General features: G+C 40.6%; 1 protein-coding gene across 5 annotated transcripts in view; it reads right to left on the bottom strand.

Annotated features, from left to right (window-relative positions):
* Positions 1–19,934, bottom strand: part of cnksr2a (connector enhancer of kinase suppressor of Ras 2a) — a 63,180-nt gene that overhangs the window by 9,053 nt on the left and 34,193 nt on the right. For 3 of the 5 annotated variants that reach the window (XM_046833780.1, XM_046833781.1, XM_046833784.1), the window contains exons 9-19: positions 18,853–18,999; positions 17,302–17,435; positions 16,925–17,127; positions 16,125–16,214; positions 13,283–13,497; positions 7,382–7,430; positions 6,885–7,060; positions 4,701–4,774; positions 3,530–3,669; positions 2,835–2,938; positions 441–936 (exon numbers count right to left, since the gene is read on the bottom strand). In XM_046833780.1, coding sequence (XP_046689736.1) covers positions 441–936; positions 2,835–2,938; positions 3,530–3,669; positions 4,701–4,774; positions 6,885–7,060; positions 7,382–7,430; positions 13,283–13,497; positions 16,125–16,214; positions 16,925–17,127; positions 17,302–17,435; positions 18,853–18,999 — 1,828 coding nt within the window. The remainder of the gene's footprint in view (positions 1–440; positions 937–2,834; positions 2,939–3,529; positions 3,670–4,700; positions 4,775–6,884; positions 7,061–7,381; positions 7,431–13,282; positions 13,498–16,124; positions 16,215–16,924; positions 17,128–17,301; positions 17,436–18,852; positions 19,000–19,934) is intronic. The other 2 variants (XM_046833782.1, XM_046833783.1) reach the window with 1 other exon arrangement.

The raw sequence follows: 19,934 nt of genomic DNA, 5'->3' as shown, positions 1-19,934 counted from the left end.
CATCCATCCATCCATCCATTCATCAATTACATCTAAATATTTATGCATCTTTACATCTATCTATTAAATCCAATTGTGTCATATATTTTATTAGATCCAATAATTCCTCATTCATCCATCCATCATCCATCCATCATACCTTCTATCTGTTTATCTATCATTCTACCTTTTTGAATCACATCCTTCTCTGTCTGTCTGTCTGTCTGTCTGTCTGTCTGTCTGTCTGTCTGTGAGTCTGATTTTCTCTCACTGCCAATGTAAATCTCTTGCTCTGTCTCACTATTTTATATATATATATATATATGTCCCCCGCGTCCCCGTGTAATCTACGCCCCTGTGTGTGTGTATAGAATAGTGTGTGTGTGTGTGTGTGTGCAGTATACAGTATGTTTACTGCAAATCAGAGATTGTATAAGATATCATCTGTTGGTGTGACCCACCGTCCCCTCTGTGTGGAGGATCTCGCTGCTCTAACATGTTGGTGGAAGGAGAGAGGAGCGCATGGAGGCCGCTGTCACGTGGCAGTGTGAAGCTGCGGGGTTTCCCTCCCCCAGCCACAGGGACCCGCAGACGCTCGCCCTCCGCCATGTCGAGGGGTCCGTAATGCTCCTGCAATAGCGTGCGCTGGGCGGGCAGCGTGGACTGGCGGCGGCGTTCGGGCGACATCCCGGTCCCCGGCTCGGCAAACACGGCGTCCTCCAGTGGCAACGTCTGCAGATAGTGCAGGCCCGAGCTGGTGAGCGGCGTCTCGATCAGGTCTTGCCACGATCGCCGCTGACTCGCCGACTTCCGAGCCGGAGATCCGCCACCGCTACTGCTGCCACCTCCACCTGGGGGATCAGAGCGATACTCCTCATGGGACGAGCGTGAGTGCGAGGTTTCAGTGGACGACAGCCGGCCGTGTTTAGGCCCCGGGTACGGACTCGCGCAAGTCATCTGTCAGGAAAGATGGAGAGATTTTGATGTTTTATTCTGAGATAACATCTTGTTTTTTCCTGGTCACCTGTCAGACTGATGGCAAGAAAGCTGTCAGCTGTTATTATGTGCCATGAACGTGCACCTGTTTAATTCTGAGATATAAATAGACTGAAGTGAAGTGAAATACACCACAGGGTTTTCTTTACTTCTTCAGAATAAAAAGTGACAGATGGCAGAATACTATGCCTTTGTGCATCTTATGGCTCTTAGGAGCACCAACATGTGAATTCCCGGAAGGCCTGGGAAAAGCTTTCTTTACATTTTCAGAAAAACAACCAATTACGCATTCAAGCGTCTATTTTTTAATAGATAGATAGAAATATAGATAGAGACTATTTCCGTTTCTATTTTATCTAAATGCATCCTAATTATGAAAAAAAGTAGTGCTAGGATTTCGTTTTTTTGTGCAACTCCATGGTGTACGTGCGGATATCACTGTAACAGGATGTTAAATCATCCCTGCAGGTGTCTAGCTGTCTAATCATCCCTCAGACTGAGAGAAAACTCCAAAGAGAAAAAGCTGACTTCTATTTTACAATGAAACACAGAGAGGAACTGAATAGTGAGACAGAGAGGGAGACAACTAAAGACAGAGAGAGAAAATGAGACACAGAGAGAAATTAAATAATGAGATGTAGCAGGAGTTAGACACAGAGAGAGAAAACGAGACAGGGAGTGAGAGATTAAATAATAAGACAGAGAAGAATATAGACGGAGACAGAGACAGAAAATGAGACAAACAGAGACTGAACTGTAAGACAGAGCAGAAGATACACAGAGACTGAAACAGAGGGTGGAAAGCGAGCCAAAGCGAGATCTAGATGGAGAGAACATGAGACACAGTGAGATTGAATAGTAAGCCAAAGCAGGATATGGGCAGAGACAAAAAGAAAAATTGAGACACCGAGAGAAATAGTGTGTTTTTCCCGGAGGACCGATTTAAAGCCGGTGTAAAGGCAGCACTCTGTAATCTTCCTCCAGTGAATGAAGTCTCGCGGTTAACAATGGTGGTCCACGCCCGCCTCTCTCAGGACATACAGCGTGTGCGCTTGTGTGTGTGTGTGTATGTGTGTGTGTAAAAGCAAAAAATTTTTGGAAACATAAAAGATTTAATTCCAGTGTCTCTGTAGACCTTCTAGAATAGCAGTTCTGTGGTGTTCTGTGCCCTTTAAATGACCTTACAGTCACACACACACACACACACACACACACACACACACACACACACACACACACACACACATTAACCTGTAATTACCATTCCAAACAGCTTGCAGCTAAATTTGCGTTGTTATTGGGATGTTGTTTTAAAAGGGGCGGAGCTAATATGCAGATTTAATTATGAGTTGTATATTAAAGTGATTAATAAACAGTGAACATTTAGAAAAGGCTTTCAGTAAAAAAGCTGTAGAATCCTGTCCTGGCTGTGAGAAGCAGAAACATAAGAGCAGTTTGTAAATCCCAAGTGAGAACGTTGGCAGGTTTTAAATGTCACATCCACTGAGACGCTTCACCCACGTCGTGTAGGATCTGTCAATTCTGACCATAAAAATAGCAACAAGGGAAGAAGAACAGCAAATAAAAAATAATTTAACATCTGAAGAAAAGCGAAATTATGTATAATAATAATGTTTTATATTATATTCTTCTGGAGAAACTGATTATTGATTTTTTTTCTTTTTCCTCTTATTCAGTAATGTGTTATAATGGGCACACACACACACACACACACACACACGTGGCTCTGAAGGACACAGAGTGAGTCATTATGTGGGTAAAACTGAGGGCGTGCAGCAAATAGACAGGGTCAGCGAATCAGTGACCTGCGTGGGGAAAGGGGGCGGGGTCTGACTCACTGAAGGGGGGCGGGGATAAGTGTCGTACGGTGGCGGTGGGCTGTCCTGCTTCGGCGTAGACGGGGTTTCATTGTCCTCATGTTCACTTTCACTCCAGTAATCAGCTGAGAAACAAAAAGATAGAGAGAGAGAGAGAGAGAGAGAGAGAGAGAGAGAGAGAGAGGGGGTATTTGTACAGTTATAAAATTTATTCAAATATATGCAGCTATTAATTAGCTATTAATTCAAAGAGAAGAGAAGAGAAGAGAAGAGAAGAGAAGAGAAGAGAAGAGAAGAGAAGAGAAGAATCTTTGTGTTCTTCTACACTTTTTAATGTGTGTGTGTGTGTTTGAGTGAATTTGTGTGTCTTTCTAAAAACGCTCATCTATCTCCCTGAGCGATAGAACAGCGGGAAAGCAATGCTGTGAGAGTGAGAACCTTTCTCCAGAGTAAAAGAAGGACAGAAGGAAAAAAAACAGAATGATGGATGGGGATAGAGGCGAGGAGAAGAGAGAGGAACAGAAGAGGGAGAAGTGATCAAGCAGGAAGCTGGTCAAGGTTTCTGGAGAACTTGCTAACATTAGGTAAATTGCTGTAGGTCAAATAAGTAAAAGGAAACTGAGACTTTTAGTGACATCACAAGTTTGTAATTTGCTGAATCAGGACCTGCTGAAACTCCGCCCCCCTGGTAAAATACACTAATCCCGGTCTCTCACCTTGCTCCTGACGGATCTTCTCTCTCTCAGCGTAGCCGGCCGCAGCCATGTTTAGACGACTCAGCCACCTGTTCATGTCGTCCACTCCGTCAGCCGCAAAGTAGAAGCTCTTGATTTTGGGGTGACACGCTTTAAAAGCACTGAGACACAAACAGAAACAGGAGTCAGAGTGAAACATCTCACAGTAACCAAAAAATATGACATTTCTTCTCCTGCACACGAGCGACAATCAGTTTCTCTCCTGAATCCTGAAAGTTTGTCTAAAATGTGTGTAATAATTATGCATTCTTCTAATCTGGATTTTAAAAGGGTTCCTGCAGGTTTCACCAAGTCAAATGTTAGACCTTTTTAAGACATGAAACTTAAGACTGATATCAAACACACACAAATACGTTGTTAGAACCGGCCATAACCGAGCACTAAATTCTTTTTTTTTAAGCTAAACTCCCACTTTCATGTCTGTGGTACAATCCGAGAAATTCTCACCAATAACAGAAAGCTGATTGGCTGTTGTCTCATTTGTATTCAAATACACTCGCGAGAGAAAAAACTACAACAACCACAGAAACTGATAAACAAACAGAAAGATTCTAAAGTGCTGCTGGTGCATTTCAGATTTAACATTATAATAACATTAGAGGCAGAATTACATGGACATCAGAAAATGTAAGACTTTTTAAAATTAAAAAAATGTATATTTCTAAATTGTAGAGATATTTTAGACTTTTACAGACTCCGCAGAAACCCTGTGTACTTCATGCCTGAGTGATGAGTCAGATTAAACCCAGCACCATCGTCAGACATTTTGAAGTAAACACAACATCTCACACTGAATCGTTCATTTTAAAACACATTCAAAGATGATAATAAATGCATGAATATGGTACATGAGAGTTGAATTGTTTATAAAAAAAATAAGGAGTAAATATATATATATATATTATAAATATTTAAAAATCTCTTCTATACCATGTACACATCGTGACTATCAGTGTTGGTTGGTTTTGAATAAACCGGTTGCCTTGGCAACAGTGTGAGTGTGTGTTATTTCTTATATCAGTTGACCAAAGAAAGGATTTATTTTAAGGTCATCTTTCATGTTGGAATGAAATCAAAGTGCTGTAGAAAATCCCCTTCCCCAGACCGGACAAAACCCGGTATTAAAACTTACTACTTCTTTCGGCACTCGCTGGCGCGGTCGATCTTGAACTCCGGGAGACTGACGAACCCTTCAGCCTTTTCATCCTAATAGGGGGAAAGTGTGAGGGAAAGATTGTGAACACTAACAAGGGAAAACCATCGGGAGAACATGTCTTTCAAGTGACACGTTCATCCTCATTAGAACTCACACCTTTCTCATTTCTCCACTGCTGCATGTTGTTCTCTGAGCAACACCACGCTGTGGGACTCTGAACTTCATGACAGAGACTTCACAGGAGTAAATGGAAGACAAAAAATATTGTTGTAGTACCCTGCTAGTGTTTGCAGAACCTATCCATACAGTTCAGAACTCCTGGAAAAAACTCATCAATTACAGTTTGGCTCGTGTTCAGGAGTCCCTGTGGAACCGAAGCGAGTTTGGCCAAGACTCGAGTCCCTCGTTCACTATTCTTCTATGCTGACTGAGAGAGTTGCCTTGAACCCCGGCTTACGATAATGAGCATAGCCAGACCAGGCAATTCATCAGAAACTGAGGGTGTGGGAGAAAAAAAAAAACAAAGAAGAAAGAACAAACGGGGTACCATTTCATCTGTGGCTTATCACACTTGAGCAGTAGGAAGGGATTAGCACATATCCACCAAATTTAGCCGGAGTGTTTCCGTATCTGATGTTAAGAAAGTCTGATTAAGTCTGAGAGGAACTCATAGACCAGACGTCCAGGGGCCAATCAAGCTGATTGTAAAGACCAGGATAAGTAATTGACACAACAATGCAAAGTGGGGCTGCATATTATATCTTTGAACTATGAGGGAAGACAACTGATGAGATATGTCTATTTAGAATTTGATTCAACAAACACATACTTCCTACTTTCATGGTCAACTTTTTAGCCGGTCACAATGTTGCAGTGTTGCAGGATTTTTTAGCAATTTCTTGGTTTTAGTGGTGGACAGTAGGGAAGTGTTTCCATGTGTGGAAGCTTTCACTGTAGCTTCACTACCTTTCAAAGTCAAGTATCTTTTTTTACTCACCTACATTTTGCAAAATCAGTGGTTCCTTTTTTATTTATGAGCAGATAAAAACTTAACTGCTCAAGCAGGCAGCAAGCCACCAATCAGGGTCGAGCGCTCGCTCTGTTTTACACTTGCAGCTCGGTGTATCTACTTATCACCAACATACAGTTTAGCATCAGTTCAACAGCAAGCAGAACATTTAACAAACACACATCGAAGCATTAATAAATGGATATTATGAACATATTCTTCCTGACTTTGTGGAGAAACGCATGACTGAAATAGAATATTGTACACATTATTTTCAAGACTTCCAAGGGTGTTTCTTCTGATACAAAAAACTAGTTCTTGGTACAGTAGATCTGATATGGACCATTAACATTTACGCACATTACGTGACGATGTGAACTTGTGTTTAATCCAAGTTTTTATTAAACTTGCAACTACTATATGTTACAAATAAACCTTAAACCAAACCTGGCTGCTCTCAAATACTGTTCTATCATTTGGTTCTAAAGGAAATTGTTGCATAATTATTGCATATTAACTAATGAAGGTCGATGCTCCCTGTGACTGCGCGTGCAGCCTCGTGCTGCCATCTGCTGGCGTGTTACCAAACTAGTCTCAAAAATTTTATACCACCCCGTAGATATTAATCAGTGTTTAACTCATTAATATCATTCTATTAATAGATCAGTGTGCTGAGAGTCACATCAGAGTCTTTTCACATAAACTGAGTTGATTAAGGACATTTGAAGGCAAAAAGTTTTGTACTTTTACTCAAGTGAAAGTTTAAATGAGGCACTTTTACTTTTGCAGAAGTGGTATTTAACTGAGTGGATCTACTTTAACTACATGGTTTTTGTACTTCATCCAACACTGTTTTTTTAAGATTTAATTTTCCATCTTGACAGTAAAGCAGCCATGTGACTTGGCTGTGATGTGTTTTTTCAGTACGCTGTGCACATAAATGTAATAAATGATCTATCGAGACCTATAAATCATAGACATGATACACTACTACTTGAAACATATGCCTTAACCACTAAGTCAGCTTTCACCACATCACTGACGCTGTTCCAATCAATCCGTACAGACAGTCATCAGCTGCAGGCTCTGTCAAGTCCAATTTGAACGCTGCTTTGCTTCATGGAGCTCGCCGTGCGAGCTTATCTACTCACCTCTTCGTTCATGTACCAGTAGAGGCAAGCATCCTTCAGGACAAACCAGTACTTCTTCCATTTTTGGCTAAAGTAACTTTTGGCATCCTTCTTCTTCCAGAGCCAGCCTTCACAGTCTCCTCGACCCAGGTCCTTACATGAGATTCTCCTCTTGCTAATGGAGGACAGGGGTGCACCTGCAGATTCAACCCAACAAACAGAATAAAGATAACGTCATCTCTTCATTGGTACTCTTTTTGGTGCAAAAACTAGAAAGTGTGATGTTCTATTGCATAGGGCCTGAAGACCCAATCCCAGTTCCTGAAGAACCTTGTGTCCAGTTACCCTCCTCTAACACATTCCATTCAGCTCTGTAAATCAAATGATTTGCTGAATTTTGAATACTCAGATGTTTCTCCAGGACCAGGTCTGTGTTTCATGGTTTTAACATGGTGTACACTTCAATACTCTTAATACCTTTACAAATAATTGCATGATGGTAAATATTTGACACCAACCTTTGTTTTTCTTCTTGGTCTTCGAGAGCAGGGAAGATCCCTGGAATGTCTGCAAAACAAAAAGTGACCACGAAGAGCCGTTTTTTGGTAAATGTATGTTTTGTAATTCCGGATCACGTGGCTGTTTTGAGACGTTCTCATTACTATAATCAGCAACATAGTGAGACTTCTCAAGCATTATTTACTACGTGGACCAACATGCACATTTAAATAATACGTTATCTTCTGAGTCAGTGAGCAACCCGACTGAAAGATAGTCCAGCAGAACCAGATGGAAGTATTGCTGTTTTGCAGTTCATATCAAAGTGAGAAACACACAAGAATATTCGTAGCAATGCAAAGGTCAGAGAAATTATGGTGTAAATACTTGAAGGAACCAGATGACATCTGATTTCAGAAGAGCTTGATTAAACCACGTGAGGGTGTGGGGATCACAGTTAGGTTGGTGTGATGAGATGCGTATGCAAGGGCAGTCTTTACGAGTCTGGCTCTGTGTGTGAAAAAAAAAATAATGGAAAAAAAAAAACAGCCACTCTGCAAAATTGCTTCGCCCAGAAAGCAAGAGAGGGTCAGAGAAATGGACAAGAGAAGTCTAGACAGAGGCGTCTGTCAATATGTCTGGCACTCTTGTACTAAAGCACTTGCAAGTAACACGTAGGCCCCGAGAGTTCACGAGCAATTACGGTGTGGTTATGATGGATTAAAATCAGCGATTGTCCCAAAAGCATGAAGAGAGATAATGAGAGAACAAATGGGCCAGAAAGCAATTCTTCCATGTACTTACATATACGACTGTGTTCCAGAGTCTAATGTGTAACGAAATCTAGCTTGACACTAATTGATGTATTGATGCACTCTGCAGGAAGCTGAGTAGATATTAAAGATGCTGTGTCATGCTGGGTAAATCTGAGAGCTGTTCCATATTCATTACACTTTCATCAAAGAATCTATGGGAAGATCAGCCTGGGTCTGGTTCTCTAGATGGAAATAGAATCGAGTTTTTAAAAAGAGTCAGAAAGTACAATGCCCCTACAATCAATCGATCATAAATTTTACCTACTTAAAGTGGCCTTTGGTGCACCACCAAACATTACACATCCTGATTCCCTGACTTTGGGGTCCTGTAGCTCTGGAACACTGCAGAGATCAATTCAAGAGTTTAACCTTTTAAAGCATGGTCTGTGGTGAGCTTTGAACAGCTTATAGCTCCATAACCCCCAGTACAAGAACCGGACCTAACTTTTGAGCTGACCATGGTGCTGATTCCAGACTCGCTGGCTGGTAGGTACATTTCTACATCTCTGGTTTACTGGTTTACAGGAAACGGCATACAAATTATCGATATGGAGCAGCTACCACTGCGATGCGATACGATTCCCCCCTATTACGATGCATTCAAAAATTCTGCAATTCAATATGTTACAGATTTGCTTTTATTTATTTGGTTCAGACAGACAGCAAATCAACAATTTACCTTCTCGCCTTTGTAAAAAAAAAGATGAAATAATACCAGATGTTATTTTCCTGTTCTGTCTGCAGGAAGATGCAGCTCTACCTCTGCCAAGTTAATCTAAATTCTAAGTGACATTCCTGACTCTGGTTCACTGGCTCACACAAAATGCCACCCAGAAATAAAAACAGGAGTGAGTCTGAAATTTGAAGCTCCATATCTCAAGTGCAGAGAAGAACCAGGATAAGCTGAAGCCCAACCATGAAAATGATAAACAATGCCAGCACCATAGGGACAAGAAAGAAAGTGTGGGCATGACTTTAAGTTCTATCTCCATTTTCATGTATCAGCATGACTTATTTCTCAAGTCCAAGCCTCTCATTCAGTTTGTCCTCTCCACCCATTTCCCCTCTCTCTCTCTCTCTCTCTCTCTCTCTCTCTCTCTCTCTCTCTCTCTCTCTCTCTTTGACTTCTACTCTGTATGCCCCTCTATTAGGAGGGTCAGAAGAAATGCTGCAGCTCCCTTTGAAGAGCAAAGAGGCTAAATTGAGAATGGAATTGCTTTCCAGGTTCAGTGTTCATAAAATGCAGAACTGCCTTCAGGGAGCAAGTGGAAACCTGCTGTCAGTTCACATCCACCGAGCCCAAATACAGAATGTAGTGTAACATTACCAACTGTGGCTTTAGACCATGGAGAACAGCTGAGGATTTTATACTGCACACATTTTAGAACTGGAACTGATCACTGAAAAGTCAAAAGGCGTCCTTAAGTTTTTTCACTCTGTCTGAATCTTAATAATGATGGATAGAATCATTCTGGTATAATGACCATAATTGCCACTTGATGTTTTTATACTTGAGTGAATTCCTGAGTGATTCTAAGCTTCATCACAGGTTTGCTGTCAACCACAAATCAGTGGCTCAGTTTGGAATTTATGTTCAGTAAGTGTTCAATCATGGTCAGGGTGGTGGTGGTGGTGGTGGTGATATAAGTCTGACCCGGGAATACTGGGTGTGATATAGAGGTCTGTTACCCCCGAATCGGATTCGATTCATTTATCATGAACAGCTTCGGGTTTGTAACTAAAATAACTTAAATAAAAATAAATTAACTACATAGCTAGTTAGCAAATTCTGAACCCATAACCTGTCAATGTTTTTCTCGTTCTTCACAGTTTGAACTGATATGGATGTGATATATTTATATTAGTGATATATCTCCGTAACTGAGGCCGATCTCAATGCATAACCAGTGATACGATACATTAATGATACATACGAAGCAGCTACTGATGCGATGTGATTCGAGTACCATTCAATTCAACACAATGTGATTCAATGCAATTTAATAGGTACAGATAATCGGACAGACAGACAGCAAATCATCAATTTACTTAAATGCCTTCGGCTATCCTACGCATGGCCGTTTCACAAACATGCCTTTATAGAGCAAAAAAAAGCTGAAATAAAACCAAAGGTTCTTTTCTTCTTCTGTGTGCAGGAGGTTACAGCTCTACCTCTGCCATGTAAATCTGTATTCTATGTGACTCTCAGGACACGCCTCGGCCTCCGTAGTGTTGCAATACGTCGTATTCACGTAGCAGCAGCGGTGCTGAGAGAACGCGCTCGAGAAACAGTTTAGTGATAAGAAATCCATTTATATAGAAAATAGTAGTCATAAATTATTGGTCACTTTCTAAATAATAAAAGTAAAGTGCATCTACTAACATTTAAATAGAAATAAATTGTTTTGTACCAATGCAAATATGTTCACAATTATTTATCACTATACAAATCCAAATACAATATTATTATAGGTTCCAGATGATGTAATACATACAGCTGGTGATTTACACACTTATCCATAACTTTTAGCAATCCACCTAAACTTTTTGGATCATGGGGCAAAACTGGAGAACCCACAGAGAACCCACACGGACATGAGGATCGAACCCTGGAGCACCTTCATGTACTACATCCTGGTAAAATAATGTAAAAACAGCACATTTGGAGCTGCCATTCAGTTACTATTTACAACTATACACTAATAATACTGGCTCTGAGTTATACACAGTCAAAGACTGCACACTAATGATTACATTTCTTTTCTCTTTCTCAAACACACACACACACACACACACACACACACTTAAACACTCTCAGTACTGAATAACAGCCAATAAACTCCACTCCAAACAATTGCAAACTTCTGTATTTCCACACAGCACAGCAAAAATGCAGATCTCAGGAATCGATAACACACACCAGTGGGAGGAAAAACTGTCAAAAACTCTATAACTTCATTTTTATTCAAAATATATTTTGGTATCGATGGAAATCAGCCAGCAGAGGTTGAAAACGAAATGTTCTCGATCTCGAGATGAAATTTGTCGGTTTGTGTTTAGGTAATGCAGGTGACTTGAACAAAATGAAATAATCCTTTATACATTTCATGAACTCATAAAAGACATACTGTACATAATGTTCATGTAGCCCTGGACAATTTATATATAAGTACCAACTGGGCCATTACCAAAAACATGTTTTATATAATTTTCTATTCACACAAAAACAGCATTTTTAACATGCATATGTATTTTATATGTAAGTCGATAAATCTGGAACGATGTCTGAGAACAAAACACAACCCCAGAAATCATATACAGAGGTTAAATCAGTAGCTATTTGAGGAAAGTTCCTGGTGTTTGACTTGACTTATGCACCTGACTCAATAAAACCTTCTGAGCTCTACATCCAGATCATTGAAAATCACCTGTGAGTAGCTCATGCCTCTGAAGTTGCCAGAGATTTTAAATACACGTGTGTGTGTGGAAAAAACACAGGACAGAAAATACAGATTGAAGATTGCTGGTTCTGTCGAATGTAATATACATTTACATTTACATTTGCGGCATGTAGCAGACGTCTGTGTACAGAGCGACGTACAAAAGTGCTTTAAGTCTCTAATAATAAATAAATCTACACTGATACACAAGATTACAAACTCAATATAACAGCAATATTGTAACATTTAGAGTATCATATTATAGAGTTAATTTATACCATTTATTCACCTTCTGCCATCTCTCTCTCTCTCTCTCTCTCTCTCTCTCTCTCCCTCCCTCCCTCCCTCGGTCTTTCTCTCTTTCTTTCTATTTCTCTCTTCTTCGTATTTTCTCTCTATTTCAGTGCTGCTACTTAAATGGCCAAACACTGGACTGAGCAAGTGGACTGTGGAGCATGTAAGCACTCATTTACCACCTCACACACACACACACACACACACACACACACACACACACACACACACACACACACACACACTATGTTACCCCGTTGAGGGTGTGTGTAAACAGAAGCAGCAGGGTGGTTGCACTGAAACAGGACGTCACCACACACCCTGCTTTCATTAACACACTGCTGCTATATATAGAGAGATATGGGTTGGAGAATTACCCAGAATCCTTTGGGGTGGAAAAATCTATCGAAATGTCAAAATTTCAGCTAATCAGAGAAGCAATATAGACGGAGCTCGTCCAATCAGATAGCGGGACACAGCATGATCGATGACGCAGTGTGTGAGCCACGCCCACACCTGCACAGGTACCATCTGCTCTCTCAGCATCACATACACTTAATCAGTGGTCAGGTGTGTGTGTGTGTGTGTGTGTGTGTGTGTGTGTGTGTGTGTGTGTGTGTGTGTGTGTCTGTGTCTGTGTGTGTGTGTGTGTGTGTGTGTGTGTGTGTGTGTGTTCTGCAGGCTCTGTACAGCTTCTGAGACGAGAGACACAAGGAGTAAAGAAAAAAAATCTTTTGGCCAAAGAATAAAAAGATCTATATTTAAATAAGAATAAATTATAATATCTTGTTCATCATTAATAACAATCTTAAAAACTAAAATACTACTAAAAACAAAAAAAAAAAAGCTAACAACCGCACTTAATCGCTTTAAAACGGCTCTGAAGCTTCATTACACGACTAATTAACCACACAGCCAACAATTATTTATTTTTATTTATTTACTTAGCGTTATTATTTTATTTATTTATTTGTTAGTTAGTTAGTTAGTTTGCTTATTTAATTAATTTTTTAATTAGATGGGAAAATTTCAAATTATATTTTAATATTTAAAAAATTAATTAATAAATAACTTTGAAAATAATATCAATAAATAATTAGCTAACAAACATTTTATTTGGGCACATGAGCTACATACAGAATTCTGAGAATCAATGATAAACCCTAACCCTAACCCTAACCCTAACCCTATATATATATATCCAGCAGAGTTTTGTAATATGTAAATAAGTAAACACATATCCAAGTAAGTAAGTAAGTAAACAAATGAACAAATAAACAAACAAACAATGGACCATGCTATATAAAGATAATAAATCAGACACACACACGAGTGGTCACGTAGCAAAGAGGACCTGATTAAGAGCACGTACGTGGTACAGAGTGGAGGAGTCCGAGCTCGGGGTGGACATGGACTCCTGCCGCAGGACCTCCATTTGCAGGGCGGGGAGCAGGCCGTAGTGGGAGGGGCTACCACTCTTGTCGCTCTTCTTTTTCGCCCGTTTGCCTGTGTCACGTTTCGCACTGCGTCCGGTCAGATATTCTTCTGGAACCTTCTCTTCATTAACGTACCGCAGCATCGAGTTATCTGAGAAGAGGAGAAAAAACATTTATATTGTCTTCAGCTGATTGTTATTGTGTTGCATTTATGTGTAAATGTGGTCATGTGACTTCATGAAATAAATGAATGACACAAACAAACAGAATGCAGTCCAATATTTCCTGCATCATATATTTACTGTATCAGTGCAGAAGCTTCTGAAATACCCCAAAGAATTCTGAAGAAAAACCTGAAGAAAAAAGTCATTTGTTTGTAGCACGTCATAAAGGAGTTCTTTAAGTGTTTCTGAGGATCCACAAGGTTCCACGAAGTGTTCAGCTTTCAGGCAGTAGAGATTAAGTGCTCATTATTTTCTTCTAAATTTTGAGAACTTGTCAGGAGGTTAGACTTTGAGGCTACGTCTACACTGATCTGGATTAATTTTGAAACGTCGCGTAAATATAAAAAAATCCATCATGGTTTTCGAAAGCCTCCATTTTCACACACAGTCCACACTGCGACATGAAAACTACATTTTCTAATTTATCCACTTTGGAGATCGTTTTTAAAAAGCTACATTTTTGTTGACTGAAAATGGCGTCTGAGTGTGGAGAGAAGTGTGAAGTCAAAACGGAGCGAAAAACATGCGTTTTCAAAGGAACACGTATTAGTGTAGACATGGCGTTGGTTTCTTCTCTATGGTTCTTCAGGGGTTTCTTTAAGGCAGAACCTTTTAGGGTTCCTAAGCAGAACAACCCTTACATCTGCATATTGCATGAACATTAGGTTCCACCTCACATCTCAGCTCCTCGGATCTGTCTGAAGATCTCAGCATCTCAAACACTTCAGAATTTCGAATACAAATAGAATATCATGAGCAATTTCATTTACTTCTGACTCCTGGTTCCTCTGTCACACAGCAGCAGCAGTTATTCGGACCTAAAAGATCCCTGACACCCTGAAATCTGCTGTCGAGGTCGCCATGGAAACAGCAAGCACGATGTACGACACATGAAAAGTCGGAAACTCTGGTGTTCCCTGGAGACGGTCCGGCGGTAATGAATTACTCTCTGATTAATGCACTAATCACAGATTCAGAGAGTTTGTTTGGGTTGGAGTGGTGGAGTGGTGAGAGAGAGAGAGAGAGAGAGAGAGAGAGAGAGAGAGAGGAAGGAAGGGAAAAATACCAGACTGGGTGGAGGATGAATCTCATTTAGATCTTCGCTCTCCATCTGAATTGTTGTAGTGATAAAAAAGCGCTCAAGAAAAAAAAAACGAGCGCTCATTCTCGATCTTATGTCTCATTCCACCGGCCTTGAAATGAATTCTGCCTTTTCAATCCTTTCTTTCATTCTTTTAATCTCTTCCTCTATTTATCGTTCTGCAATCTAGCTGTCTTTTTTTTTCTTTTTTTTTGCAAACTCACTGCCTGCACGATCTGCCTCCCTTTTCTTCTAGAAAGACAGGAGAAAGAAAGAGAGAAAAAATGAGAAAGAAAGAGAGGGAAAAAGGGAGAAAGAGAGAGAGAAAAAGAAAAAAGGCCGTGGGGGCGGAAAGGAAAGAGCCATCACAGCACTAATCTCCTCACAAACCAGCAGCGGCAGAGCAGTTTAACGCGATCAAACACCAGCTGGAACGCACACTCCAGTGATCTGAACCACATACATATACACACACACACACACACACACACACACACACACACACACGTACACCAAACCACAACCGCAACCAAGCCGAGGCTCCACCACCACACCCACGTGTCTCATTTTAGTAAATAACCTACAAAAGAAAATAGCGAGCGTGAGAAGGAGGGATGAAGAAAAAGAGGCAGGAATTCAATGGAACCAACAGATGAACAAAAATCCTGAGCTGTTTTTAGGAGAGAGAGAAGAAAAAAAACCTGTCATTTTTATCCTATCTGTGTCTGTATCTGTAATGTGTGTGCGCGTTTGTGTGTGTGTGTGTGTGTGTGTGTGTGAGATTGTTATCTGATTAATCTTGCGCTCTGATTGGTCAGCTCTGCCCAGGTTTATATTAATGAGCTCGTTCTGATACGTTATCGCTTCTATAGCAACGGCATGTTCACGAGGACCACAATACTGATGTACGGAAGGAGTCTCCAGTGTCAGAGCTTTTGTAGAAGTTCATCTTCAGGACAGAAAATCTTCTTTGCGGTTTTTCATTAATGTAAATTCATGAAGGTTTTTTGTCTTATTGACTGTAAAAGAGAGAGCATGAGGAGAGCGTGATGGGGGATCTTCTGCGCTGCGTTTATAGCTGCTATAACGTCACTGAGAAACAGGAAGTGACTCGTTTTACAGATCAACCGTAACTGTAAATGAATAAAAGATCCAAGAGAAAGATGGAGGGAAAGATAGAGTGGAAAATGGATTGAAATAATGGAGAAGATAAAGTTAAAGAGGGAGACATGGAGTGGAACATAAAGCTAAGGAGGAATTGGAGAGCAAAATGGAGGGAAAGATGGAGGAGAAGACAGAAGAGAAGACAGCAGATGAAAAGACAAACTACTGACCTTCATGTCTCTTATATTCATGCAAAGCAGAGAAATAGCTAATCTGAAATTTTTCTTTTGTGTGTGTGTGTGTGTGTGTGTGTGTGTGTGGGTGCGGGTGTGTGTGGGTGTGGGTGTGTGTGGGTGAAACACCACTTACCTCTCCTGCCTTCTCTTTTTATTCTGGCCGGATCTTCATAGTCTGGGACCCAGTTATACTCCACAGGCATGGAGATAGGCCTTAAACGACCTGCAACACACACACACACACACACACACGCACACACACGCACACACACGCACACACACATATGCTTCAGTGTTTACAAGGTGACAGCCACAGCTTATGAGTGTGTGTGACACAAAGAGAAAGTGTGATACTGTGAGATTTAAGCAGCTATGGACTTAAGCTTCAAACACACACACACACACACACACACACACACACACACACAGTACACACACACACACACACATGCACACACATACTCTACACACACACACACACACACACACACACACACACACACACACACACACACACACACATTGCAAAACACTCAAGAACTCAAGAACCAAGCAGCAGACTTTCCAAGAAAAAACTACATATATTTTGGTATGGTAGAACCTTTGAATCTCCACAGAACCTTTCAAGAACCCAGGTTCTGTGTATTAGAAAGATAATTATGAGTCATAACTCTGACTGTGTATCACACTATGTTGAGGAGAACCTCAGGAGAGAAACTCAGGGAAGAAACTCAAATGAGAACATCAGAGGAAAACCTCAGAGGAGAACCTTGGAGAAGAACCTCAGAGAAAGACTTTAAAGAAGAACCTCTGTGGTCATGCTCAGAAAAAAGATAAGAAGTTCATGTATTTTGTGATTTGTATTAATTGTGGCTTTGTGTGTGTGTGTGTGTGTGTGTGTGTGTGTGTGTGTGTGTGTTTGTGTTTGTTTACCATAAGTGGGCGTGGCGTCTCTGCGAGAGGGCGGAGCTCCGCGGCCTGGCTCGTACTCGTAGCAGTAAAGCACAGCTTCATCCTCCATCAGAGGGAAGTGACAACGATATTCCTGATCCAGGAAGGAGTTTGGAGACTCTGAGCCTTTGGCTGCAGGAAATCCCTGACCTCGGTCATCACTGGGGAGAGTCCCCTGCTCATCCCTACACACACACACACACACACACACACACACACACACACACACACACACACACACACACACACATTTATTAGAGATCTAAGGGGCGGGGCTATGTGGAGGGTTCACAGGGTGTTCTTTGTGTGTATGTAGAACACCTAAAACCTAAAAAAAACATTTCGGGTTCAGAGATCACCTGGGTGTGTAGGGCTCAGGTGGAGGGGGCGGGATGTACAGGTCATGAAGGGCGGAGCTGTCTCGTTTGGTGGGCGTGCTGATGGTGCTGGTGGGCGTGGCCGAGCTGCTAGTTGGGCTCTTAGGAGCGACAGGCTGCAGAGGACAGACAGAAATAATCAATCGCAGATCATAAATCTGAACTGGGATCAATGAGGTGTAAATATTTACTGAGTAAATGCTGATCAAATTTCACTGTCTCTGGATGGCGACCAAAAAAAATGACAGAAATTTAATCATGAGCAGAAAAAGGATTTCAGAGGGCATCCAGTTTCTGCTCCTGAGCTTTAAATCAACGTTACATTTTTATTGAGAAGGTTATCATTTGTCTAAATTAGAACCAAACTGCTATTTCCCAAACGTCCCACCAGACGTTGTTTATTTAAACTTCTCTCTCAACACGCATGATGATGACACTGTTGTCTTGGCTTTATTATTATTATTATTATTATTATTATTATTATTGTATTATATCATTAATTTTGATACAAAATATATATATATATATATATATATATATATATATATATATATATATATATATATATACATATATACACAAAATATTTTTTTAGCTATCTATTTATTTATTTATTTATTTCTAGCTGGACAAAATATACAAATATAATTTACATAAACAGAAAAGAAATATTCTCTTATTTATTCATTTGTTTGTTTGTTTATTCTGTCTTTCCGATCTTTTGATATTATCAGCACAGCAACACAAAGCTAATTTTTGGACTAGATGAGCAAAGTAAATAAATAAGTAAATAAACAAACACAGTTCATATGTAGTGATGTATTGATAATCTTTATAATAAACAAATAAATAAAAATGCATATTTCACATCTAGAGAGTGCAATGGTCCTCCATACACACACACACACACACACACACACACACACAAAGCTGTTAGGGAACCTTTTAGAGAATGAATTAAGGACAGAGGGTTGAATTTATGGTTATGGCTCTACAACGACACTCTGGGAAAATGAAATCCTCCATCAACTCCAGAAGCAGATTAACGCCCATCTCCCGTGCATACACACACACACACACACACACACACACACACACACACACACACACACACAGGCGTCTCCAATCACACTTTATTACGAGGGACCGCAGAGGATTTAACAGCTCCATGACGTCAGTACATCCGACTAAAACACTAAACACTGAACAGCCCTGATCCTAACACACACACACACACACACACACACACACACACACACACACACACACACACACACACACACACACACTGTAACTCAAATAACCGCATTCAACATCTTATTTCCGAGATATGGGAAGTTTCTGATAGTACAGAATTCCCAAATCAGGGACATGAACTTGCCTGCATAGCAATGCATGGATGTGTTTTTTTGCATGACATCAACTGAGAAGAAAAGCATTATGGGAAATAAGGTCACTAAATGCCCCTGGCTGGGGAAAAAGGGAGCTAGAGGTAGAAGGGGCACAGGGTTTTGAGGGGTAAAATCTGCCTACCTGAAGGGCCAGGGGCTTCCACCTCATGTTCTTTAGCAGGGCCGGGGCAGAGGTAAGCGTGCTCTGAGGGCGCTTTTTCAGTGTCAGTGTCACCCCTCCAGGGTCCCCGCGCAGGGAGTTTACCAAGTTTTTCAACTGCCAGCCCACCTACAGCACAGGACAAACACAACTGGGGGTCAACATAGACACACACACACACACACACACACACACACACACACACACACACACACACACACACACAAATACACTGTATATAAAAGACTAAACCTTCTACTGCAACTGAGATTCGAGCAGTGGTTCATCACACTGTATGAATTCTGCAACAAACACACACACACACACACACACACACACACACACACACACACAGATGGGCTGGCCAACAGAGGCAAATATTCTCCTCCTGACATCCTTGGAGGAGCTCCGTCACTTTGTTAATCACCTTAAATAGTGTTTTGTTGTTGTTGCGGTAATGGATTACGCTATTTATTGTCGTTAGGATGTTTATCTTGTGTTTATTTTTTACCACAATGTGAACTCAAACAGGAGTCCCTTAGCAACGGTTTTCCCAATTACACAGCTGACAAAGTGCTCATTTATTTAAGATTAAGGAGACCTCAGGCTTGTTCATCAGGAAATAAATCACTTAAACAACACAATGAAACACAACACTACACAACATAACACAACACAACACAACACACCATGACTCAACACAACATAATATAACACAACACAACACAACACAACACAACACAACTCAACTCAACTCAACTCAACACAACACAATCCACAATTTGGATCCAATGATCATTTAAAATTGTTTTAATAGATTTTTACAGTGTGTATGTGTGTATGTATTATGTACTGTATGTCCAGTGATCAGTCAGCCAATCACAGCCAAGGATTCATAAATAGATCCCTTTTAAAGCTATGGGGTTAAGGGCCTTGTTCAGGGGCCCAGGAGTGGCAGCTTGGTGTGGCTGGGATTTAAACTCACAACTTTCAGATCCAAGTGATTTTATCGTCATTCATTTCAGTGAATCGTCCAAAAATCCTTGTGTGATTTATTTGTAATG

The sequence above is a fragment of the Silurus meridionalis genome, chromosome 21, assembly GCF_014805685.1.
Source record: "Silurus meridionalis isolate SWU-2019-XX chromosome 21, ASM1480568v1, whole genome shotgun sequence".
NCBI classification, from domain to species: domain Eukaryota; kingdom Metazoa; phylum Chordata; class Actinopteri; order Siluriformes; family Siluridae; genus Silurus; species Silurus meridionalis.
The sequence above is the reverse complement of the archived record's forward strand: the minus strand, read 5'-3'. Positions and strand labels throughout refer to the sequence as shown.